At 40.7% G+C, this 19,709-nt stretch overlaps 1 protein-coding gene and 1 long non-coding RNA gene across 2 annotated transcripts; both read right to left on the reverse strand.

Moving 5' to 3' along the window:
• Positions 1–6,387: 6,387 nt before the first annotated feature.
• LOC112663279 (thioredoxin-dependent peroxide reductase, mitochondrial-like) lies at positions 6,388–7,371 on the reverse strand. The gene has a single exon (XM_049094938.1). The coding sequence runs from the start codon at positions 7,365–7,367 to the stop codon at positions 6,594–6,596; it is 774 nt and encodes a 257-aa protein (XP_048950895.1). The 5' UTR covers positions 7,368–7,371; the 3' UTR covers positions 6,388–6,593.
• A 9,588-nt stretch (positions 7,372–16,959) lies between these two features.
• On the reverse strand, positions 16,960–18,797 carry LOC112663287 (uncharacterized). The gene is made up of 2 exons (XR_003139152.2): positions 18,739–18,797; positions 16,960–17,153 (listed from the first exon to the last, which is right to left on the reverse strand). It is a non-coding gene; the product is annotated as an uncharacterized LOC112663287 (long non-coding RNA).
• Between the last annotated feature and the right edge of the window lie 912 nt (positions 18,798–19,709).

Here is a 19,709-nt window from a genome sequence, read left to right on the forward strand (position 1 = left end):
GATTCAACTCTCCGTGTAAAATAGGAAGAAGTCCTTACAGGCATCAGTGACCGAATGAATAAATGTGGAGACAAGAAGGCTGCCAGAGAGAAATGCCAGCTGATGGGTGTCAGTAGAACAGGGAGGTGGAAAGGATTGGGTGCCAAAGGGGGAAATGTGGGAAGGAAACCTGAGGCAGAAGGAGCCTCCAAATAAGGAGGAGGGCGCAGGGGAGAGGCAGACGTTCCAAGGGGGCAGAGAGGGGTGGATTGGAGGGAGGACAGGGAGAGGGAGGCTGGTGTGGGTAGAGGCCAGAGGGCAGGCTGCAGTGGGGAGGGAAGTAGGCGGGGAGAGGTCTGCGGTGGGGACCACTGAGCTGAGCCTGCAAGCTGGGTTGGGCTGGGAGGAGCATCCTTCCTCCATTGTAGGGCTGCAGTAGGGGGCCAGAGCGGGCTAGGGGTGCAGGCCAGAGGGAGCTAGCTCAGAAAGGGCATCTGTGAGACCCTGAAGGTATCAGACTTTATTCAAGGGTAGTGGTCAGTCATTTAAAGGGTTTTTTTTTTTTTTTTTTTTTTAAGATTTTATTTATTTATGCATGAGAGACACACAGAGAGAGGCAGAGACACAGGCAGAGGGAGAAGCAGGCTCCATGCAGAGAGTCTGATGAGGGATTCGATCCAGGACCCCGGATCATGCCTTGAGCTGAAGGCAGATGCTCAACCACTGAGCCACCCAGGTGCCCCTCATTTAAGGTTTTAAAGCTGGTGTCCAAGCTTTTAAGTTCCTGCAGGTTTAGACAGTTTCATCTTAAACATATAGACTTTCTTGTTTTCACTGAAGAATCCCAATGTATTTTGAATAATTTGCTCGACAGACTTTAAAATAGTTCCCTTTAATTTTTATGGAAACATTATATGTGTATGTGTACCTGCATGTGTCTATGTACACATATCATAAATGACCAGCTGGGTGAATTCTCACCAATGGGACGCAACCACACGTATAACCAGCGCTCCGATGAAGCAGCACACATTCCTGACTGCCTGGAAATCCCCTGCCCTGGATGCGAACTTCCAGAAACTACCTTCTCCAAAGATAACTGCCTTTCTCACTTCTAATAGGATAAATTATTTTATCTCTCTTTGTAATTTATATAAATGGTACCATATTTATGTTCTCTTTCATGTTGGGAGTTTTGCTCAGTATTAAGCTCTTAAGATTCCAGTCCTGTGATTACCTGTATTTGAGGATCAGCTGTTGCCATTCCATTGGGCGAACAGAGCATGATTTACTTGTACATTCTATAGCTGATAGGCATTCGGGGGGCTTCTAGGTTGGGGCTGTTACGAATAGTGCCACTATGTACATTCTAGTATGTGTCCTGGTTAACATATGCATGCATCCCCATTGGGTATAAACCTGAGAGTGGACCTACAGGGTCATAAAGTATGCATGTATTTGGCTTTTAAATTTTAGTCCTAGCAAGAATGTGGTCTTGAATATGGCTAACTAGTGAAGTTGGGCACCTTTTTCAATATGTTCATTGGTTATTCAGATCTTTTCTTTTATATAGTGTCTGCTCAAGTCATTTGCCCCTTTTAAAATTAGATTCTCTCTTTTTTTCTTCTTGATTTGTAGGGGATCTTTATTCTGGATATAATTCCCCGGTTGAATATGTTTTATTATGATTTTCTTCTACCACTCTGGGGGGTATTTTTCTGCTCTTGATGGTGTCTTTTAATGAATAGAAATTCTTAATTTTAACATGGTCTAATTTATGCCTTTGTTCTTTTATGATGATTTCTTCTTTTGACCTTTTAAAGAAAGCTTGCCTACTGCAAGATTAAGAAGATGTTCACTATTTCCTCTGAAAAGCTTTATGTTACACCATTTACGTTTATATATGCAATCCATCTAGTATTGATTTTTTTCCCCCTATTGTGTGATGAGGTCAGTCTATTTTTTCCATGTAAGTATAAAGTTGTCCCAACACTGCTCACTGAAAACATCATCCTTTCCCCAACTGTGCTGTCACCTTTGTCATAAATCAGATAAACGAGTGTGTGTACATGTGAGTTTGATTTACTACTTTTGATTTTATTGCCCAAACTTCAAAGAACACCTGTCTCTAACTACTGAGGATTTTGTTGCTGTCATTGACAATGTTTATATAGAAAAAAAATTTTATGGCCCCCAAAGCTCAATAGTATATTTTTGCAAAATGATGTGCCGGCAGAGTTTCAGATTATGTTCCAGATGTAATAGGTAGAATGTGAGGAACACCGGTGGATGCTGTGTAAGTATGGTGAGTGTGGAGAAAGGCATCATGCATCTCCCATGTTCCTCTGCTAACACCTTCCCTGCGTTGAAAATCGCTGTTAATAATCATGTTAGTGATTACAACACAGCATTTTTTTAGTATTTTATCTCTTAACTTGAAAGCATATTATATTATAATATACTGTATATACAGTATATTGTATATTGTTGTATACAGTATATTATATATTATATTACAACCATATATTGTTATTATATTTATTACTTTTGTATTTGTGTTTTAGTTTTAGTTATCTCTTAGGAAGCTGGTAGGAGGTTTTCCATGTATGTGAATTGTATTTTTAATGCAGTAGGATGTAGGTTCCTGGTTTCTATGCCGATGTCTGAATTTCCTGAAGGGATAGTGCCCACCATGAAGGGATGTTAAGCATTTGCTCATTGAGCTACTGGCACTATGCACACTTAAAGAAACCAATGCAGAATGATCTGTGAGCAATCTGTGATTCAGAGTTGGGGATTACACAAGTGTCCCTTTTAGTCCCTTCATTTAAACAGGACGTTCTAATTTTGAAAATGTAGTAGTTAAATTCCTAAGTTCATGAAAGCCTAAGCCTAAATTCTGGTAAGCCCATCCTGGTTCTCTTGGGCCCATATGTACTCTATGCCTTTATTTTCAGAATAACTGATCTCACTCTTGGAGGTGGCATGGCTATATATGATTTAGAATAGTTTTCAGTATGGGAGTTGTCTCTTCTCTCCCATTATTTATTTACTCAAATATTTATATCAGTATGAACCTCTGGATGTTTATTTTGTATTTTGGGTTATAACACAACACTGCTTTATTTCTCTGGTTCAGAATTTCCCAGCTTGGACATTGGGGGTTCTTTTAGTTGATTCTTGTGTCCCTTTGATATACCCCTATCAAGGTGGATTTAAAAAATTTTTTGAGCATTTTATTACTTTCTGGTACTCCAGGATACTCTGGGCTCATCTAGTATATTTTCTGTCCCAATGCTAGAAGCTAGAATTAGCCATTTCTCCATGGAGCTCTGATTTCGTTTCTTTTCTTTCTTTCTCTTTCTTTCTTTCTTTCTTTCTTTTCTTTTCTTTTCTTTCTTTCTTTCTTTCTTTCTTTCTTCTTTCTTTCTTTCTTTCTTTCTTCTTTCTTTCTTTTCTTTCCTTTCTTCTTTCTTTCTTTCTTTTCTTTCTTTCTCTTTCTTTCTTTCTTTCTTTCTTCTTCTTCTTCTTCTTCTTCTTCTTCTTCTTCTTCTTCTTTCTTCTTTCTTCTTTCTTTCTTTTCTTTCTTTTCTTTCTTTTCTTTCTTCTTTTCCCTCTCTCTCTTTCACACAGAGAGAGAGAGAGAGAAAGAGAGAGAGAGAGAGCGTGTACAAGCTGGGGGAAAGGCAGAGGGAGAAGCAGGCTCCCCACTGAGCAGGAAGCCCAATGTGGAGCTTGATCCCAGGACCCTGAGATCCTGACCTGAACCGAAGGCAGATACTTAACCCACTGAGCTGCCCAGGTGCAAAAAGCTCTGGCTTCTTTTATTGAAGAATGGTGTCAGGAACCAAGATCTGGGTGGTAGCTATGCTCATTCCTACCAGGGTGTCATTTCTATAGACACTTTTATTTGACAGAGCAAAAAATACGGTGTTTATGCTAAGCCCTGCATGTACGCATACCTGTACGTATTTCTGCACATAACCATTCTGCATCTGTACTAAGCTAAGCGTGAGTTCATACTGAGGTCTCCTCTTCGGATCCATCACCACATAGATAAGCCGATCCATGGTAGGAAGGTAAACCTACCTTCCTCTGTAATCAGTACCTCCCACCACTGCTGTCGGAAAGCTGATTCCCACCATCCACCATCTGTTTCCATACACATTCCATTCAAGTATACATACATGTACGGCGACTTCAGAGTTGCTGACCTGTAATGCCTGTGGGAAAGACCTTTATCCACTACAGAATGGTGCTCATGGCTGGTTCATTTTGCCTTTAGTCTTACAGACCCTGTTCACTTCCAGAGTTACTCAAGACTATGTTTTCCCCCACTCCTTCGTGAAGTTGATTCATACATTTGTAAAACAGATTACTTTGTCATATTTTTCATTCCATCTGGGGACACCTCTTAAAAGATTTTTAAAAATCTGTGTACATTAATTCACTGTTTTGATGACTGCCTATTAAACACTACTTTTATGGCAACATTCAGAGCAGTTTCACTCTGTCAACAGCCTCCTGTGTCTCGCTTTTTCACCCCCTCTCTGAGCCACTGACAGTCACTGATGGACATTGTCAGTGTCTTTGTCTTTTTCAAAATGTTGTATAAACAGAGTCTTATATGATGAAGCCTTTTCAGACTGGCTTTTCTTGCTGAGCAATATACATTTAAGAATCATCCATGTGTCTTCCTAGCTTACTAGCTCCCTTGCTAGCTTCCTTCTTTTTGTCAGTGAGTAATATTCCATAGTGCAGAGGTGTCAATGTTGGTTTATCAATTCGTGTATCAAAGGGCTTCTTGGTTGCTTCCACTTCAGTAATTATGTATAAACAGTTTACTATAAACATCATGTGCAGGTTTTTGTATGGACATAAGTTTTCAAGTCAGCTGGGTAAATGCCTTGGAGCCGCTGCTGAATCATATGGCAGGACTATATTTAGCTTCATTTGAGGCTGCCAAATGGTCTTCCAAGGTGGCTGTACAGCTTGGTATTCTCAGCAGCAACTGAGAAGCTACTGTTGCTCATATCCACACTGGCTTTTTATTTCCATTATTTTCCTTATTGCTTTCCTATCTTAAGTTGCGTTGATTTTTGCTCCTGTAGTTGTGATATACTTTTTTGTTTGCTTTGGGTTTATTTTACTCTTCTTTTTCCAGTCTTTTGAAGTAGGAGGTTATATTATTGATTTGTGACTTTGTTTACCTCTTTTCTGATGTAGCTAGTCGTGCCATGAGTGTCCTCTTCAGTGCTCCTTTGGCTGTGTCCCACAAATTTTGATTTGTTCCATTTTCATTAAAGAATTTCCTTGAGACTTCCTTTTTACCTGTGGATTATTTACAAGTGTGTTTTTTAGTTTCCAAGTATTTGGAGATTTTCTTTTTATCTGTTATTTTTGTTTGATTTCATTGTGGTTAAGAATACACTCTATTATTTCACTTCTTTTAATTTTGTTGAGGTTTGTTTTATGCCTCAGGCTAAGGTCTATAGTGGCTTATGTTTCTCGTGGACACTTGAAAGGAATGTGTATTTTGCTGTTATTGGATGGAATGTTGATTAGGTCTTGATTGATGGTGTTACTGGGTTCTAAGTCCTTTAGGCTCCATCTAGTTATGCCATTTGTTGAAAGATGGATGTTGAGTCTCCTGCTGCCATTATGAATTTGTCTGTTTCTCCTTTTAAGTTCTATCAGTTTTTGCTTCACATATTTTCAGCTGTTGTTTGTTGCATACATATGTGGAATTGCTATGTCTTCTTGATGGAGTGAGCCTTTTATCGTTGCATAATGTCTTTCTATGTCTCTATTAATTCTATTTTCTCTAAAGTCCACTAATGTCTGATATTAATATAGCCACTCACTATTTTCCTTTTTTTTATTTTAAAATATGTTTATTATGTACTTTACATTGAGCACTTCAGAAAAGAAAATAATTACAATGATTTTAGAATGCAATTCCTGGATTCAATAAATGTCCTCTATAATTATATCCAATCAATATCTAGAGTTGTATGTAGACCCTACGTTAGCTAACAAATAAGTAAAATAACTATGTTAATCTCAGGGATGAGAGACACACATGATCACTTAAGTCACTCTGCCACCATGTTTTTTTTAAAAACATGATTCACTTTTGTTTCAAGTACATATACAGCCATTGCAAGAGTTACATTAGACCACTGATGTTAACACCTTAAAACTATGTATGATCTTTGCTGCCTTAAAAGAAAATTTAGTTATTGCAAAGAAATTCAACAAAGTTTCAGGACCTTTGATCACAACCTTCGGTGCTTGTTGTACTACTCTGGTGAACATAAAGGTTCAAGTAAGGCCAACAAAGAAGAATATTTCCTCTTTTCAGTGAAGACATAATGCAAGGACTAGGTGAACTAGCATCCTACAAACTAGCCATCAAGAGGTTACCAATTAAAGGATGTGAGTACATTTAAAAGCCTTGGCCAGTGTTACAAAAACAAAACATTTAGATTATTTACGAATATAAGCATAATTGGTGCTTTATCTTCTATAAATAATCATTTTTGAAATGCTAAAGGTGAGTTCCAACTGCGCTCTTTCCTCATGTGAGAAGAGGTGGGGACACACGGGATGACCTACTGATTTACCTTCTCAAAGTATTCTTTGGAAGCAGTTGTATGTGGCTTGATTGTAGGAGAATCCGGGGTCCAGTTTGCTGGGCAGACTTCTCCATGGGTTTCCACAAACTGGAATGCCTTCACCAAGCAGAGGGTCTCTTCCACACTTCGGCCCACAGGGAGATCATTGACACTCAAATGCTTGATGACTCCATTGGGGTCAATGATGAAGAGACCTCTTAGAGCAATACCGGGGCCTTCTAACAGCATGCCATAGTCTCGAGAAATCTGTTTAGTCAGATCTGACAGGAGTGCAATGTTCATGTGGCCCAAACTGCCATTCTTCTGCGGTGTGTTGATCCAGGCGAGATGGGTGAAGTGGGAATCCACTGACACTGCAACAACATCACAGTTCACGTCGTGAAATTCTTTGGCTTTGTCACTGAAAGCAACAATTTCTGTAGGACACACAAAGGTGAAGTCCAATGGATAGAAGAAAAGCACCAAATATCTCCCCTTAAAGTCATCGAGGGTTAGGTCTTTAAACTCTCCGTTGACAATGGCAGTGCCCTTAAAGTAGGGCGCGTGCTGGGTGACGGCAGGAGCGTGGTAGGAGGAACTGGTGCTAAAAGCAAATTTTGCTTGACTAGAACCAGACCACAATACATTTGTCAGGCATGTTCTTCTGGAAGCAGCAGGTCTAAGGGCTGCAGAGGCAGAGATGCCCCATGGAATAGCACTCACATGTCGGGCAATCGAAGCCCAGAGTAACCTTCCCACCACGGCTGTCATCTTCAGTGCGTGTGGGATTCGCGGGACTGGCCCTATTTTCCTTTTTTTTTTTTTTTTAAAAAGGTTTATTTATTTGGGGGGCAGCAAGGGGGTACAGAGTGGGGAGAGAAAGAATCTCAAGCAGACTCTGTGCTGACTGTGGAGCCCAACACAGAGCTCCCTAGGACCCTGAGATCATGACCTGAGCCAAAATCCAGAGTTGGACGCTTAATGGACTAAGCCACCCAGGAGCCCTGCCACTTTTGATTTCTTCTGATTAATGCTTGCATAGTATTTCTTTTCCCATCTTTTACTTTCAGTTTGTCTATATATTGATATTTGAAGTGAGATTTTTGCAGGCAGCATAAGGTTGGATCATGTTTTCTTTTCTTTTCTTTTCTTTTCTTTTTTTTTTTTGAGGGGGTCATGTTTTCTTAGTCCCCTCTGCCAAGTACCTTTTCCCCCTGCTTCTTTAAAAAATAATTAATTTTTCTATATTTGTATATGGTGTGAAATGATCACCACAGTAAATCTAGTTAACATCTGTCATCATACAGTCACAAAATTTGTTTTCCTGTGATGAGGACTTTTAAGATCTACTTTCTTAGCAGTTTTCAAATATGCAATACGTTATTATTAAATACAGTTACTATGTTGTGTATCATATTCCCAGATCTTCATTATTTTCTAATTGGAAGTTTATGCCTTTTGACCTCTTTGCACATTTGAAATGGCTGTTGCCTTCTGTTTTAAAAATAGGAAAACTGAAGTTCAGATATTAAACAATTTGGCTTAATAATCAAAAGGGACCTTATCCCAGGATCTTTGATCCAAATTTCATATGTATACAATGTATAATATAATGTACTTTTATTATATTTACTAAGTGCTATGTATCTTAAAGGAGGGAAAAACACTATATGCTGAAATAAATAAAGACCAAATTTATAGAAGTTATTTATAGGATATATTGGATTAGGTTTCCAAAGATTAGAGTCTACTTGATGGGATGGGGGAGAGTACTCCAGGTGTTTCTAGGAAACAGAGTAAGAGAAATGAAGTGTATTGACTGATGGGAATAGTACATCACCAGGGAATGAAGCTAGGGAGAAGAGTGGAGCTAAAATTCTTATTTGGAAGTAAAAAAATAATTCCATCTAGAGCTTTACAGTCCTAACAAGTAGATCTTGTTTTTTTTTTTTTTTTAAGGTTTTATTTATTTATTCATGAGAGACACACACAGAGAGAAGCAGAGACACAGGGAGAGAGAGAGGCAGGCTCCATGCAAGGAGCCCAATGTGGGACTCGATCTTGGGACTCCTCAAGATCACGCTCTGGGCCAAAGGCAAGCGCTCAACCACTGAGCCAGCCAGGCATCCCTAGATCTTGGTTTCATATGAGTGATCAGGTTGTTAATTTTTCTTGGTCCCACAACCGTGGTGTTTAATATTTATTATCTTGCCCTTTCTGAGTGACTTGTTTCCTGCCCACATGCTGTGAGGTCCTGGGAAGTGGAGACCAAGACTCGTTCACAATGTTCTATGTTATGGCACCACAAATGGCACCTTTAGGAGGGAGCACAGGTGTGGAAGGGTGGGTGCCTGCAGGTTACCCAGGGTGGCGAGTCCTTGTGTCTGCTGAAGGTTTGTGCATCAATAGCTGGAAGCAGGTCAGAATTAGCTACCATTCACATGTCAAATGAAATTATGAGTTAAAGAAGGATAATGTCAATCAAGAGAAACTTGAAGCACCACAACATTGCAGAGATTAATGACTCAGGGTAATGGTGCCAAGAGTCTCCCAGAGGTACATCTTTAGTAAAACCACTCAGATAAGTTTGAATAGTCCCAGCCAGGACAACACCCCATCCTATGGTCAAAGCAATGGGAGTTCAAGGGGGAATTAATGTCCTCATCTATAATCTGATGCGAGAAAGGTCTCTGAGTCCAGAGAAGAGCTGCTGCTTGCTTGAAGCTGTTCAATGATGTCGCTTTGCTGAACTTCTCCTGGCTCTTAACTTAGAGATGAGGGTGGTCTGTGGGATGTGGTGGGGAGGTCATGAGTCAGCTTCTCTGAGGGGAAAACCATGTGTCCCCCAATACTTAATTCCTTTGTCAGCTTAAAGAGTCACTTTTTTTTTTTTTGCTTTGTTTTGTTTTGTTTTTTTGTCTCAGACCACAAAATGTTGTGGATATTATGCTTCCTGAGTGTAGCTATGCAGTAAACATAGAAATAGAATTTAAATAAAACCATGGATTCATAACAGACCATTAGGACTGTAACATGAGAAGTAGGCCACCTCTGGAGATGTATACTGAAGAGTATCTTCCATTCTTAGAAGCTTTCTGAGGCACCCCTGAAAGATGGCAATTTAGTCTCAACCTGAATCTTCTGTTCCAGGGAGTTCCACCCTTGCTGGCTATCTCAGAAACTATGGCTGAAGTTGCCACAAGTTCACAGGGATCAAGTTTACCTCAATAGAGGAAAGGACTTGCTAACTTTCCTTAAGGGAAACTGAGAATGGCTGAGGCTAAGGAATGATGTTGATATCATGGAATATTATGGAATTAAAAGATGTCTCGTACAAGTGGTCTCTCATAGCCATGTTCAAGCATGGCATGGGGGAGGCAGCCATGGGCTCATGACCAAAGCAATAAGGAATAACACTGAACTTGGAAAATAAAGGTGAAAGTAAGAATGGTGGGCAGATAAGAAAAGATAAGAAGACAATTGTAAAAATCAGAGTGTGGGCAAAGCAGAGCACCCAAGCCAGCTGGCATTTGGGAGACAGGGGATGTGCTAATACTGCCTCACCTCCCACTCTGCGGTGCCTCTGATCCACTGGGACGTTTCTCCTGGCCTAATTATGCTGCTGTGTCACCAGGAGCTTAAGGTAAGAAAGAAAACTTACCCTTTTAGGCAAGCATCTGGCAGATGGAAAAGAGATTCATTACTCCCAGAAATACCTGATCTTACTTCTGTCGACCTAATGAAAGTGAATTGTTTTCTCCTGGAAATGTAATCATGGTGGCTATTCCATCACACTTTTATACTTCCACTTTCTCCCTAAAGGATTTTTTTTTTCTCTTACTCGGAGATGTTGCAGGATCCATTAATTTGATATGATGCAGGTTGTTATAAATAATATTTCTTTCTGCAAATAAGTAGGTAGAAAATGTTAAATTTGATATATTGGGTTTAGAAAAACCATTTTCTGCCTTCTCTAGCTAATTGGACATTATAACATGTTAATTACAAGTGTACCTATAATGCCAAGGGATTAAAAAAAATGCAATGACTTTAGAAAGAAAATTCAGAATCTGTTTGGGCTTGTTTTCTCCTCCCTGTGGAATTTCTGTGATATCTCCTTTCCAAGGTGATTAAGAACTCCTCCGAGGTGTCCATTTAGGTACATAATGGAGCTACAGATAAGGAACATAAGGGATTAGGGTTTTAGCCTTATTTTCATCTCTTTGACACATAACCAGCTGGAGGAAATAGGATTATCTGTGTTCTTATTTTTTCCCTATATACTCTATATACGTTCTCATTATGTTTACACATCATCAGGGAATGGTAAATTCCTTAAGCAGTTGTCCAGCACAGGATTTGCATGGTGCTGCCGGAACAGCAGCACCCTAACATCCTCATTTCTAAGATCGCGAAGCTTCAGTTCTCCTCTCAAAGTGAGCACAGAAAGGCTCAGAGCTAGAGAAGCAGCGAGGGTGGGAGGGGAGGAGGCAGTATTTATGGGCTGGCATGGCCATAAATGAGGCCATGAGGAGCGAATGAGGAGGCTCGGTGTGACCTCACTGTAGTCCTCCACCCTTACTTAGTGGCCGCTGTGCCGCCAAACAGGAGACAGAGCACAGACACATCTTACTTTTCTTAGGTCAGTGAGCAAAGGTTTACCCAGCTCCTGCCAGGCAGGGCACGGTGCTCGATCTGGTGCAGAACCAGAAACACACCAACAGAACCCTCACTGATGTGCGCAGGAGCAACAGTAGGTCGTGAATAGGCCTCAGGCAGGATAAGGGAGCCCGCACCCAGGGCATCCCCAACATGGGAGGCAGGCACCCTGCTTGAGCAGATAGGACACAGGTCTGAGAACCAGGGCTTCTCCTGCTGCTGCCCTGGGAGTGGTTTTCTCCATTGATGGTCATGACGAACCATTGGGCAACTTTGCCTACGGTCAGCTCTCCTTGTAAGCTGCCATTCTCCCTTTCCAGTGTTTCCTCCTTTTCCTAAGAAAGGAAGGAAGGAAGACACCTACAGAGGGAGATGACAGGTGTCGGTCAGCAGTTCTCTGTAAATCACGATTGTGAAAGCCCAGCCTTTTCACGACCTGGTTAATGAACTCCAGTGGGCTCACGTTCAGTCCTGGAGTTCCTTCCCATTTCTTTCATTTCAAAAAGAGAGAGGTTAATTTCTCGCTTTTTAAAAATTAATAGCAGTTAATTGGATCTATGATAAAGGCAAAACAGAGTTATGATGAATTTTTTTAAAAGATTTGTTTGTTTATTTATTTATTTATGATAGAGAGAGAGAGAGAGAGAGAGGCAGAGACACAGGCAGAGGGAGAAGCAGGCTCCATGCCAGGAGCCTGATGGGAGACTTGATGCCGGGACTCCAGGATCACACTCTGGGCCAAAGGCAAGCGCCAAACCGCTGAGCCACCCAGGGATCCCTGTTATGATGAATTGTTGACATGGATCTCTTTTGGGGAAAATGTACAGAAGAACTAAGGCAATGATGTGTGGTTTTTTTTTAATCCTACTTTTTATAATGGGCTCTCATTTCACAAAATTTACATATGACCAGCAAACTGTGACCAGAGAATGTATTGCCAAAACAACCAAGAGGCTTAATATAGAATCCAGTTAATTTAGTGGTAAACATCGGGGGAGTCAGGCATGATACTTTCTGATGGCAGTCGAGGCTGTGGTGGAAATAATGTTGGATTAAGTGTTAAGAGATCTGGCCTCTAATCTGGCATCTGATAAAACTGTGTGTCCCTGGTGGAGGCATTCTTTTTCTCTGGAATATCTGTGGAAAGAGTGTAATGCCCATCATTCTAGTTATCCATCACTGCTTAAAATATCACCTCCCAGCTTCCATGGCATCCTTTGGCTATAAGTGAGTCTACTGGTTTCAGCTGAGTCACAAACCTGCTCCGGTTCACATGGAGAAGTGGCTCCAGCTCTACCTGTAGGAGCAGCCAGGTCCTCCAAGAGCATTTAGAACAGGAGACACCCTTTCAGTCATTCAGAGAAAACACATGCTTTCCACCTAAGCTACCATTTTTAATGCTTAATCATTGCCTCAGAATATGAAATAAACATCCTTTTTGTAGGATGGATAAACATCCTTTTTGTAATTTTTCATAACTTGCACCTGTCAAACATCTTTTTGGGTATAACTTCTTGCAGACTTCTCTCTCTCTCTCTCTCTCTCTCTCTCTCTATATATATATATATATATATATATATATATAATTAATATATGCATTTATATTTATTTTTATTGTACTTATATATTTAATTCATTTTAAAATTTTTATTTATTTTCCCCAGCTTTATTAAAATATAATTGGCTCATAACATCGTGTGAGGTCACGGTATACAATGTGTTGATGTGATACATTTATGATTGCAAAATGATTATCACCATAGTATGTAGCTAATTCCTTCATCATGTCACATAATTACCATTTCTTTTTTGTGCTGAGAACATTTAAAATCTACTCTCTTGGCAACTTAAGATTGTCTGATACAGTGTTATCAGCTAGCATCACTATGCTGGCCATTAGACTTCCCGAATTTATTAATCTTGGAAGTGGAAGTTTATATATATTTTTGATGTTTGTTTAAAATCCAGCCAAGACCATATTATTAAGGATAAAGCTTTTATAATCTTAAAAACTAGGTTTGATAGGTAAGTTATCAGATATATGAGATATCTATGCTTTCAGCTGGCCTGCACAGTTGCCTAAGGACCGTTGTGATTGAGTTAAATCCTAGGTAGTGTCTACCGGCTTCCAAACCCATGAGGGCTTCTCTCCTGGGAAATCATTGTGATTTGCCTACTAAGTGAGAAACAGAATTATTTAAGAATCCCTTTGGCCTTACAGTGGAGATATCGCAATGGCAGATGAAGACACCTGGGTGCTTGGGTTCGCTGTGGGCTCTCACTGGCATCCTGGGAAGCTCTTGGCAGCTGTTCTAGTCAACAGAATTTCCATCCTCAGCTGTACCTCCTTCAAGGGAGGCTCCATCATGTAGTGGTTGAGAGAGAGTTCAGCCTTTGGTATCAGACAGCCCAGATTCTAAATCTTATCCCGACCCCCCATGTGTCCTTACATTTCCTTATCTGTATTATCTGTAGAGGGTCACAGTGACAGAAGCCAGTTATAGATTCACATGAGGGTAAGTGGTAGTGTGAAGCACTTAGCTCCATGCCAGGCATGAAGAACTATTTGGTGGCTGCTAATGTTATTAGTTTTATTTCATTATCACTGTTATCCTTATGTACATCGGCATTTGATATTATTTCAGTAGGTTTTCCCTGCTCTCAGAATTCCTGATAGCTGGGTGAGCCAGTGTTTCTCTTGGATATCATCTGTAAGGAATAGCTCGTAACAGAGGCGTTGAGAAGATTCCCACTGCTGCTATCTGTAAACTCAGAAGCTTCCTCATGGAGCTGCTCTGTTGCTGTGCATGTCTGTGTCTTAAAAGGATTGTGGTAGAATGGAAAGTGCTGGCCACCACATCACTGCTCAGACTAGAGTGGAGGCACTGCCCGAGGCTCTCCGATCATCCCCAAGTTCCTTTCCCTGAGAATTTCCATCTGTTGGTAACATACTTTTGAGATGTAGCACTGGGGAAGCACATTTCTCATATTTTATTCTGAAATAAGATTACAGGGCATATGATGAAGCAGAAGACTCGTATGTAACCTTTGGGTATGTGTGCCAACACCGGTTTAGAGCAGTTCAAGGAAGTACAATATACATAGCTGCCCTGTCTGGATTTGAAGCCAACAACACACTTTCCAATCACCTTCACTTCCTGAGTTCAAAACAGAGCCAATTTCATCTGCCTTTTCCCCAGTGGCATGATTTCCAGAATTCTCCTCACTCTGGTTTTCTAATTAGTCTTTACTGCAGAATGGGTCTGAGCAAAATAGAGTACATGACCTTTTCTCAATATCTGGGAATGATGTATCAATGACTGCATGCTAAGGTAGCATCAACTGGTGAGTAACGTTACCACATTCTGAACTTACTGCAAAAATGTGGAGGTCTTAGTTGATGGTAACTGTTGTCAAGCTACGTATCCTCTGTTGTGTCTTGCAATTGAGTTTTTGAACTTAATGCAAGCCTTTCTACTAATGAGTACGGTGCTATTTTTTTTTTTTTTTTTTTTGGCATATGACTTTTAACTGGTCCTCATTCCATAAACAACAACATCGCCCTTCTGGCCATGCACACCACTTTGTGCTGAACTTCTACTGAATCTACAAAGCTAAATAACCCCTCAGAGTAATTCCAGTGCTTGGAATATTCCAGGACAACGCTTTACACACACACAAAATAAGTAAAAGTGTACTTCCAGATAGCCTCCATATGAACCCTTGTGCAAAAAGTAAGGCATTATTCATGTAAAAGAATTCACTTTAGGAAAAAAAAAAACCCTTCATCTTGACCTTTTGTCAGATAGCAAATTGGTGAATGAGTATGTTTGGACGGATTTAAGAACGTTACATTAGCGACATGACTTTCATGGTTATTTCCCTCTAATTCACTGAGAGCCTTTCTCTCATTTACACTCTCATGAGTCACCACCTTACAGCCAGCAAACTGCCAGGCCCTGAGCAGGGCAAACCCCACCTCTCCGGCATCTGCCTCATTGTTTCCTTAGCTTGACAGTGGCCACGTGTTTCTTCCTATTTCTTAAACACAGCACTGGTGTCCTCCCGCCCTTGCACTTGGGATGCCCCTGTCAGTGGTGTTAATCCTCCCCGGGCTTTGTCGGGACTTGTTCTCAGAATTCTGATCCAGCATCAAGTACCAGCCCTTGCTCGGGGCTTCCCCTCAGCTCCTGCCTTACCTCCCCGCCCATTTAGACCATGTCCCATTTATTCACAATTCCAAGCCAGAACCCCGACTCGCTTTCTTTGTAGAACTTTTCACTGAGATGCCCATAAGGTCTTGTTTATTAACCCAGGCCATGCCTGTTGGTGCCTGCTTTCCTGGTGTAATTATTAATTACTCTCAAAAACGTTCTGGTCTAGATATTACATTAGGTACAGGTCATGTTTATCACTTCTAGAAGTGATACTTCCTTATTTTTCCATATTATTCTTAGGTGTCTCTTCACTGGACTATACAAACAGGGGACTCTGTACTAGGCAGTTATCTAGGCATTGGGGAGACAAAAGTCAATAAAAAAGTCATAAGAACTCCATAAATATTTCTTGTTAGGACCAATTAAATGAATTTTAGACTTTTATATGATCTGTGCACAGACACATAAATGGACTTAAGTGAAAATTTTGGTTCAGGTTTCATATCATAGTTATTCGGACTTATAGTCCAAATAATATATAAATAGGGATAAACTCCCCTTCATTTAAAGGAATGGGATTGCAAAGTAATTGTCAGAAAGTTTATTGAAAAAGAACTTTATTTGGAAAGGTATCTCCTACTCCACTGCATGAAGCTCCCTGGAGAGGTGGTGGCCTATCTATTAGCAGCTGGAGTCCTCTCTGTACCTTTGTTAATTGTTTCTTTTCAATATCTGGCCTTGGTATATGACAACTTATTCTAGACAACCCGGGCAACATTCTAGCAAATAGCAATAATACCCACTTTGTGTCCTTTTATCAAATAAAGTATATGAGCTACATCACAATCAAGAAAACCTGTCTCAATGAAAAGATAAACATCAACATTGAATAAAAATGTCTCCAGTTTTTTTTTCAAAAATTATGCTAGGATCCTTCAGGCATTTCCCACTTTGTTTTTGATCTGGGGGGACCTTCAGTCACTTGAGAATAGAAGTCTACGTTGGGGGCAGCCCCGGTGGTGCATCGGTTTAGTGCCGCCTGCAGCCTGGGGTGTGATCCTGGAGACCCGGGATCGAGTCCCACATCGGGCTTCCTGCATGGGGTCTGCTTCTCCCTCTGCCTGTGTCTCTGCCTCTCTCTCGCTCTCTCTGAATGAATAAATAAAAAAATCTTAAAAAAAAAAAAAAAAGAAGTCTACATTGGCTCACGATCTGGCATGATAAAGGTGGAGGACACTGTTGTTAATATGTGCACTGCAATTTATATTCTTTATATTAATAAACAGAGCAGGCAAGAGAAGGGTGGCACATGTTTATTATTTAGAGATGGGAGTTTGTTCAGCCACAGAGGATAGTAAATACGGGTGCCAGGCTAGCCTTCGTAAGTGGAACCTTTGTGTGAATTAAGAACAGATTCTCCTCTGAGAGGGTAAACTGGAAAAAAAGCTAAAGCTGTTTCAACCCCCATTTGTCCCATTTGCTTGGAAACTTTGGGCAGCACACCATCTCCATTTTTTCATGTGGAAGCCCTTAGAAACGGACTCGTGTTTAGGTAGCAAAGAATTTTATTTATGGTGGTGCGTAAAACTGATTGAAATTCAGATTTACCCTGGTGACAATTTAAATCTGCATCTAGTCCTTTGTCACCACAGGGATGATTTATTCACATCCATGTCCGAGACACTGAGCCAAACATCATCAGTTGGGATGTAGGAGGCTGCAGGAGACCACTGCTTCCACCCTTAGAGTGAGAACAGTTAGGTAAGTTACAAATCATAGGGTTTGATTTTTGTGGGTTTTTTCTATAATCAGATATTTTTAAAAGCAATGTAGGCCTGAAAACAGAGAAAACCTAAGTGAACTGGATCCCAGTAAGAACGGAACTCAATTCCAGTAAAAGACAAGCCCTTACTGGAAAAAAAGAAGCTGTGGCTACTTTTATCCTTTACACATTTCTCTTTACCTAAGAAATGGTAGGATGTTGTACCCAAACGTCCTTTTTTTGAAAAAAAGTTTGTTTTTATTTGAGAGAGAGAGCACGACTAGGGGGAGGGGCAGCGGGAGAGGGAGAATCAGGCTCCCTGTTCAGCAGGGAACAGGGAGCCTGCTGAACAGGGAGCCTGACATGGGGCTGGATCCCAGGACCCTGAGATCACGACCAAGCCTAACGCAGACGCTTAACCGACTGAGCCACCCAGGTGCCCCCTAAATGTCTTTTAAACTTTTAGCTGCTATGTGGGGCTGACATGATGGTTCTGAGGAATCCTGAGGATTCCTGGTTGCAGAGTGAATCCATACTCACCCCCATCTCATGAGCCCTTCACTGAGAGCATAGAAGCAGCCCCAAGGACTGAGGAGTGTAGAATAAGTCCCCCAGGGTCCACAGAACCTTTCCCGAGTACATGGCAGGACTCTACTGAAGGCTTTGGGGAGAACAGGACTAAGAGAGATTCCCCCAAGGCAGCACAGGCCTCTGCCAAATGCAAGGCAGCAACAAGTCAAAGCCTGTCCTATTGTAGAAGCAGGGAGCAAAGTCTCCTGAGGCTCAGGAAGCCAGCTGCTGGCTTGTAAATCCTAGAGAGATGCTCTGAATCTTACTGACTTTTCAGATCCTAAGCCTTGCTGAAGGGAAATTCTTGGTCCTGCCCTCAAAGTATTTGAAGTCAGTGGTGAACTAAAACCAATTAAAGCTGCAACAAAGCCCAGACAGCCTGATTATAGATAAGTTTGATCCAGCTTCTAACTCTTTCCAAAGAGCAAATATTATCTATTTACTTCTCAATTATTCTTTTGCGCGACATGTATAGAATGAAATTTTAAGAACTAAAGAGAGAAACAAAGAGGTAAGAAAATATGATCCATTATCAGGAGAAAAAAATTGTCATACAATCAGACCCAAAAACATAGATTATAAAATTAGCAGGCATGTACTGTAAAATAATCCCAGTAAACGTGTTAGAGGATTTAAAAGGAAAGACGAACAACATGGAGAAACAGACGGAGAATCTCAGCAGAGAAGTGAAAGCCATCCAAAGAAATGATGGAAATTCTAACCGTGAAATACAAGCAGTTTTCATTTGTATATTAGTAACAGAGCTCTAAAGTATATGAAACAAACACTGGCAGAAGTCTGTCTTTGTCGGAGAACAGAGAAATATATAAATCCATAATCAGAGCAAGAGATTTTCAACATCCCTCTCCATAATTGAAAAAACAACTAGGCAAAGTCATAAAGATCCAGGAGACTTGGACATAACTGTCAACCACCTAACCTTCACGAACACCAACACTGTACAAAAAATACAAACATCTTCATAAACATTTACCAACACCAGCTGCGTGTGGAGCCATCAGATAAGTCCCAGTTAGTTTTAAAAGAGTGATGTCATAGGAAGTGTATTCTATTCAGACTGTTAGAGGCCAGGAGAATGAGCCCCCAAACACTGTACATGTGGGGTGATTCCCATTGGCTGTTCTTGCTAAACTGCTTCTCTCACAGAGCTAAACCAGGATGTGGCCAAGATGCGACTAGTATACAAGCCCGACATAAAACACGAACTCAGCTCCAAAAAAGCACCAGTAAGCTGCCTGGGTTGCCTGCTAATATCAACCAATCAGAATGAGGCCCTTCCAACCAATCAGGATGAGACCTTTGCATCAGGGAAATACAGATCAAAACCACAATGAGGCACCATCTCACACCAGTAAGAATGGCTAAATTAACAAGTCAGGAAATGACAGATGTTGATGAGGATGCAGAGTAAGGGGAACCCTCATACACTGTTGGTGGGAATGCAAACTGCTCCCCAATATTTGTAGCAGCAATGTCCACAATAGGCAAACTATGGAAAGAGCCCAGGTGTCCACCAACAGATGAATGGATAAGGAAGATGTGATATATATATGTGTATATATATAGGGAAGATGTGATACACACACACACACCTATGTTCCACAATAATATACAATGGAATATTATTCAGCTATCAAAAAGAATGAATTTTTGGATAGAACTAGAGGGTATTATGCTAAGTGAAATAAGTCAGAGAAAGACAGAATAACATATGATTTCACTCATTATGTGGAATTAAAAAAAAGAGAGGACCATGGGGAAGGGAAGGAAAAATAAGATAAGATGAAATCAGAGAGGGAGGCAAACCAGAAAAGACTCTTAACTCTAGAGAACAAACTGAAGGTGGCCTGAGGGGAGGCGGGTGGGGGATGGGGTAACTGGGGGATGAGCATGAAGGAGGGTGTGATGGGATGAGCACTGGGTGTTATATGCAATGGATAAATC

Source organism: Canis lupus, chromosome 16 (assembly GCF_003254725.2).
Source record: "Canis lupus dingo isolate Sandy chromosome 16, ASM325472v2, whole genome shotgun sequence".
Taxonomy (NCBI): Eukaryota; Metazoa; Chordata; class Mammalia; order Carnivora; family Canidae; genus Canis; species Canis lupus.

Excerpts from the sequence above, each read along its gene's own strand:
- LOC112663279 (XM_049094938.1), bottom strand. The coding sequence starts at position 7,367 with ATGACAGCCGTGGTGGGAAGGTTACTCTGGGCTTCGATTGCCCGACAT.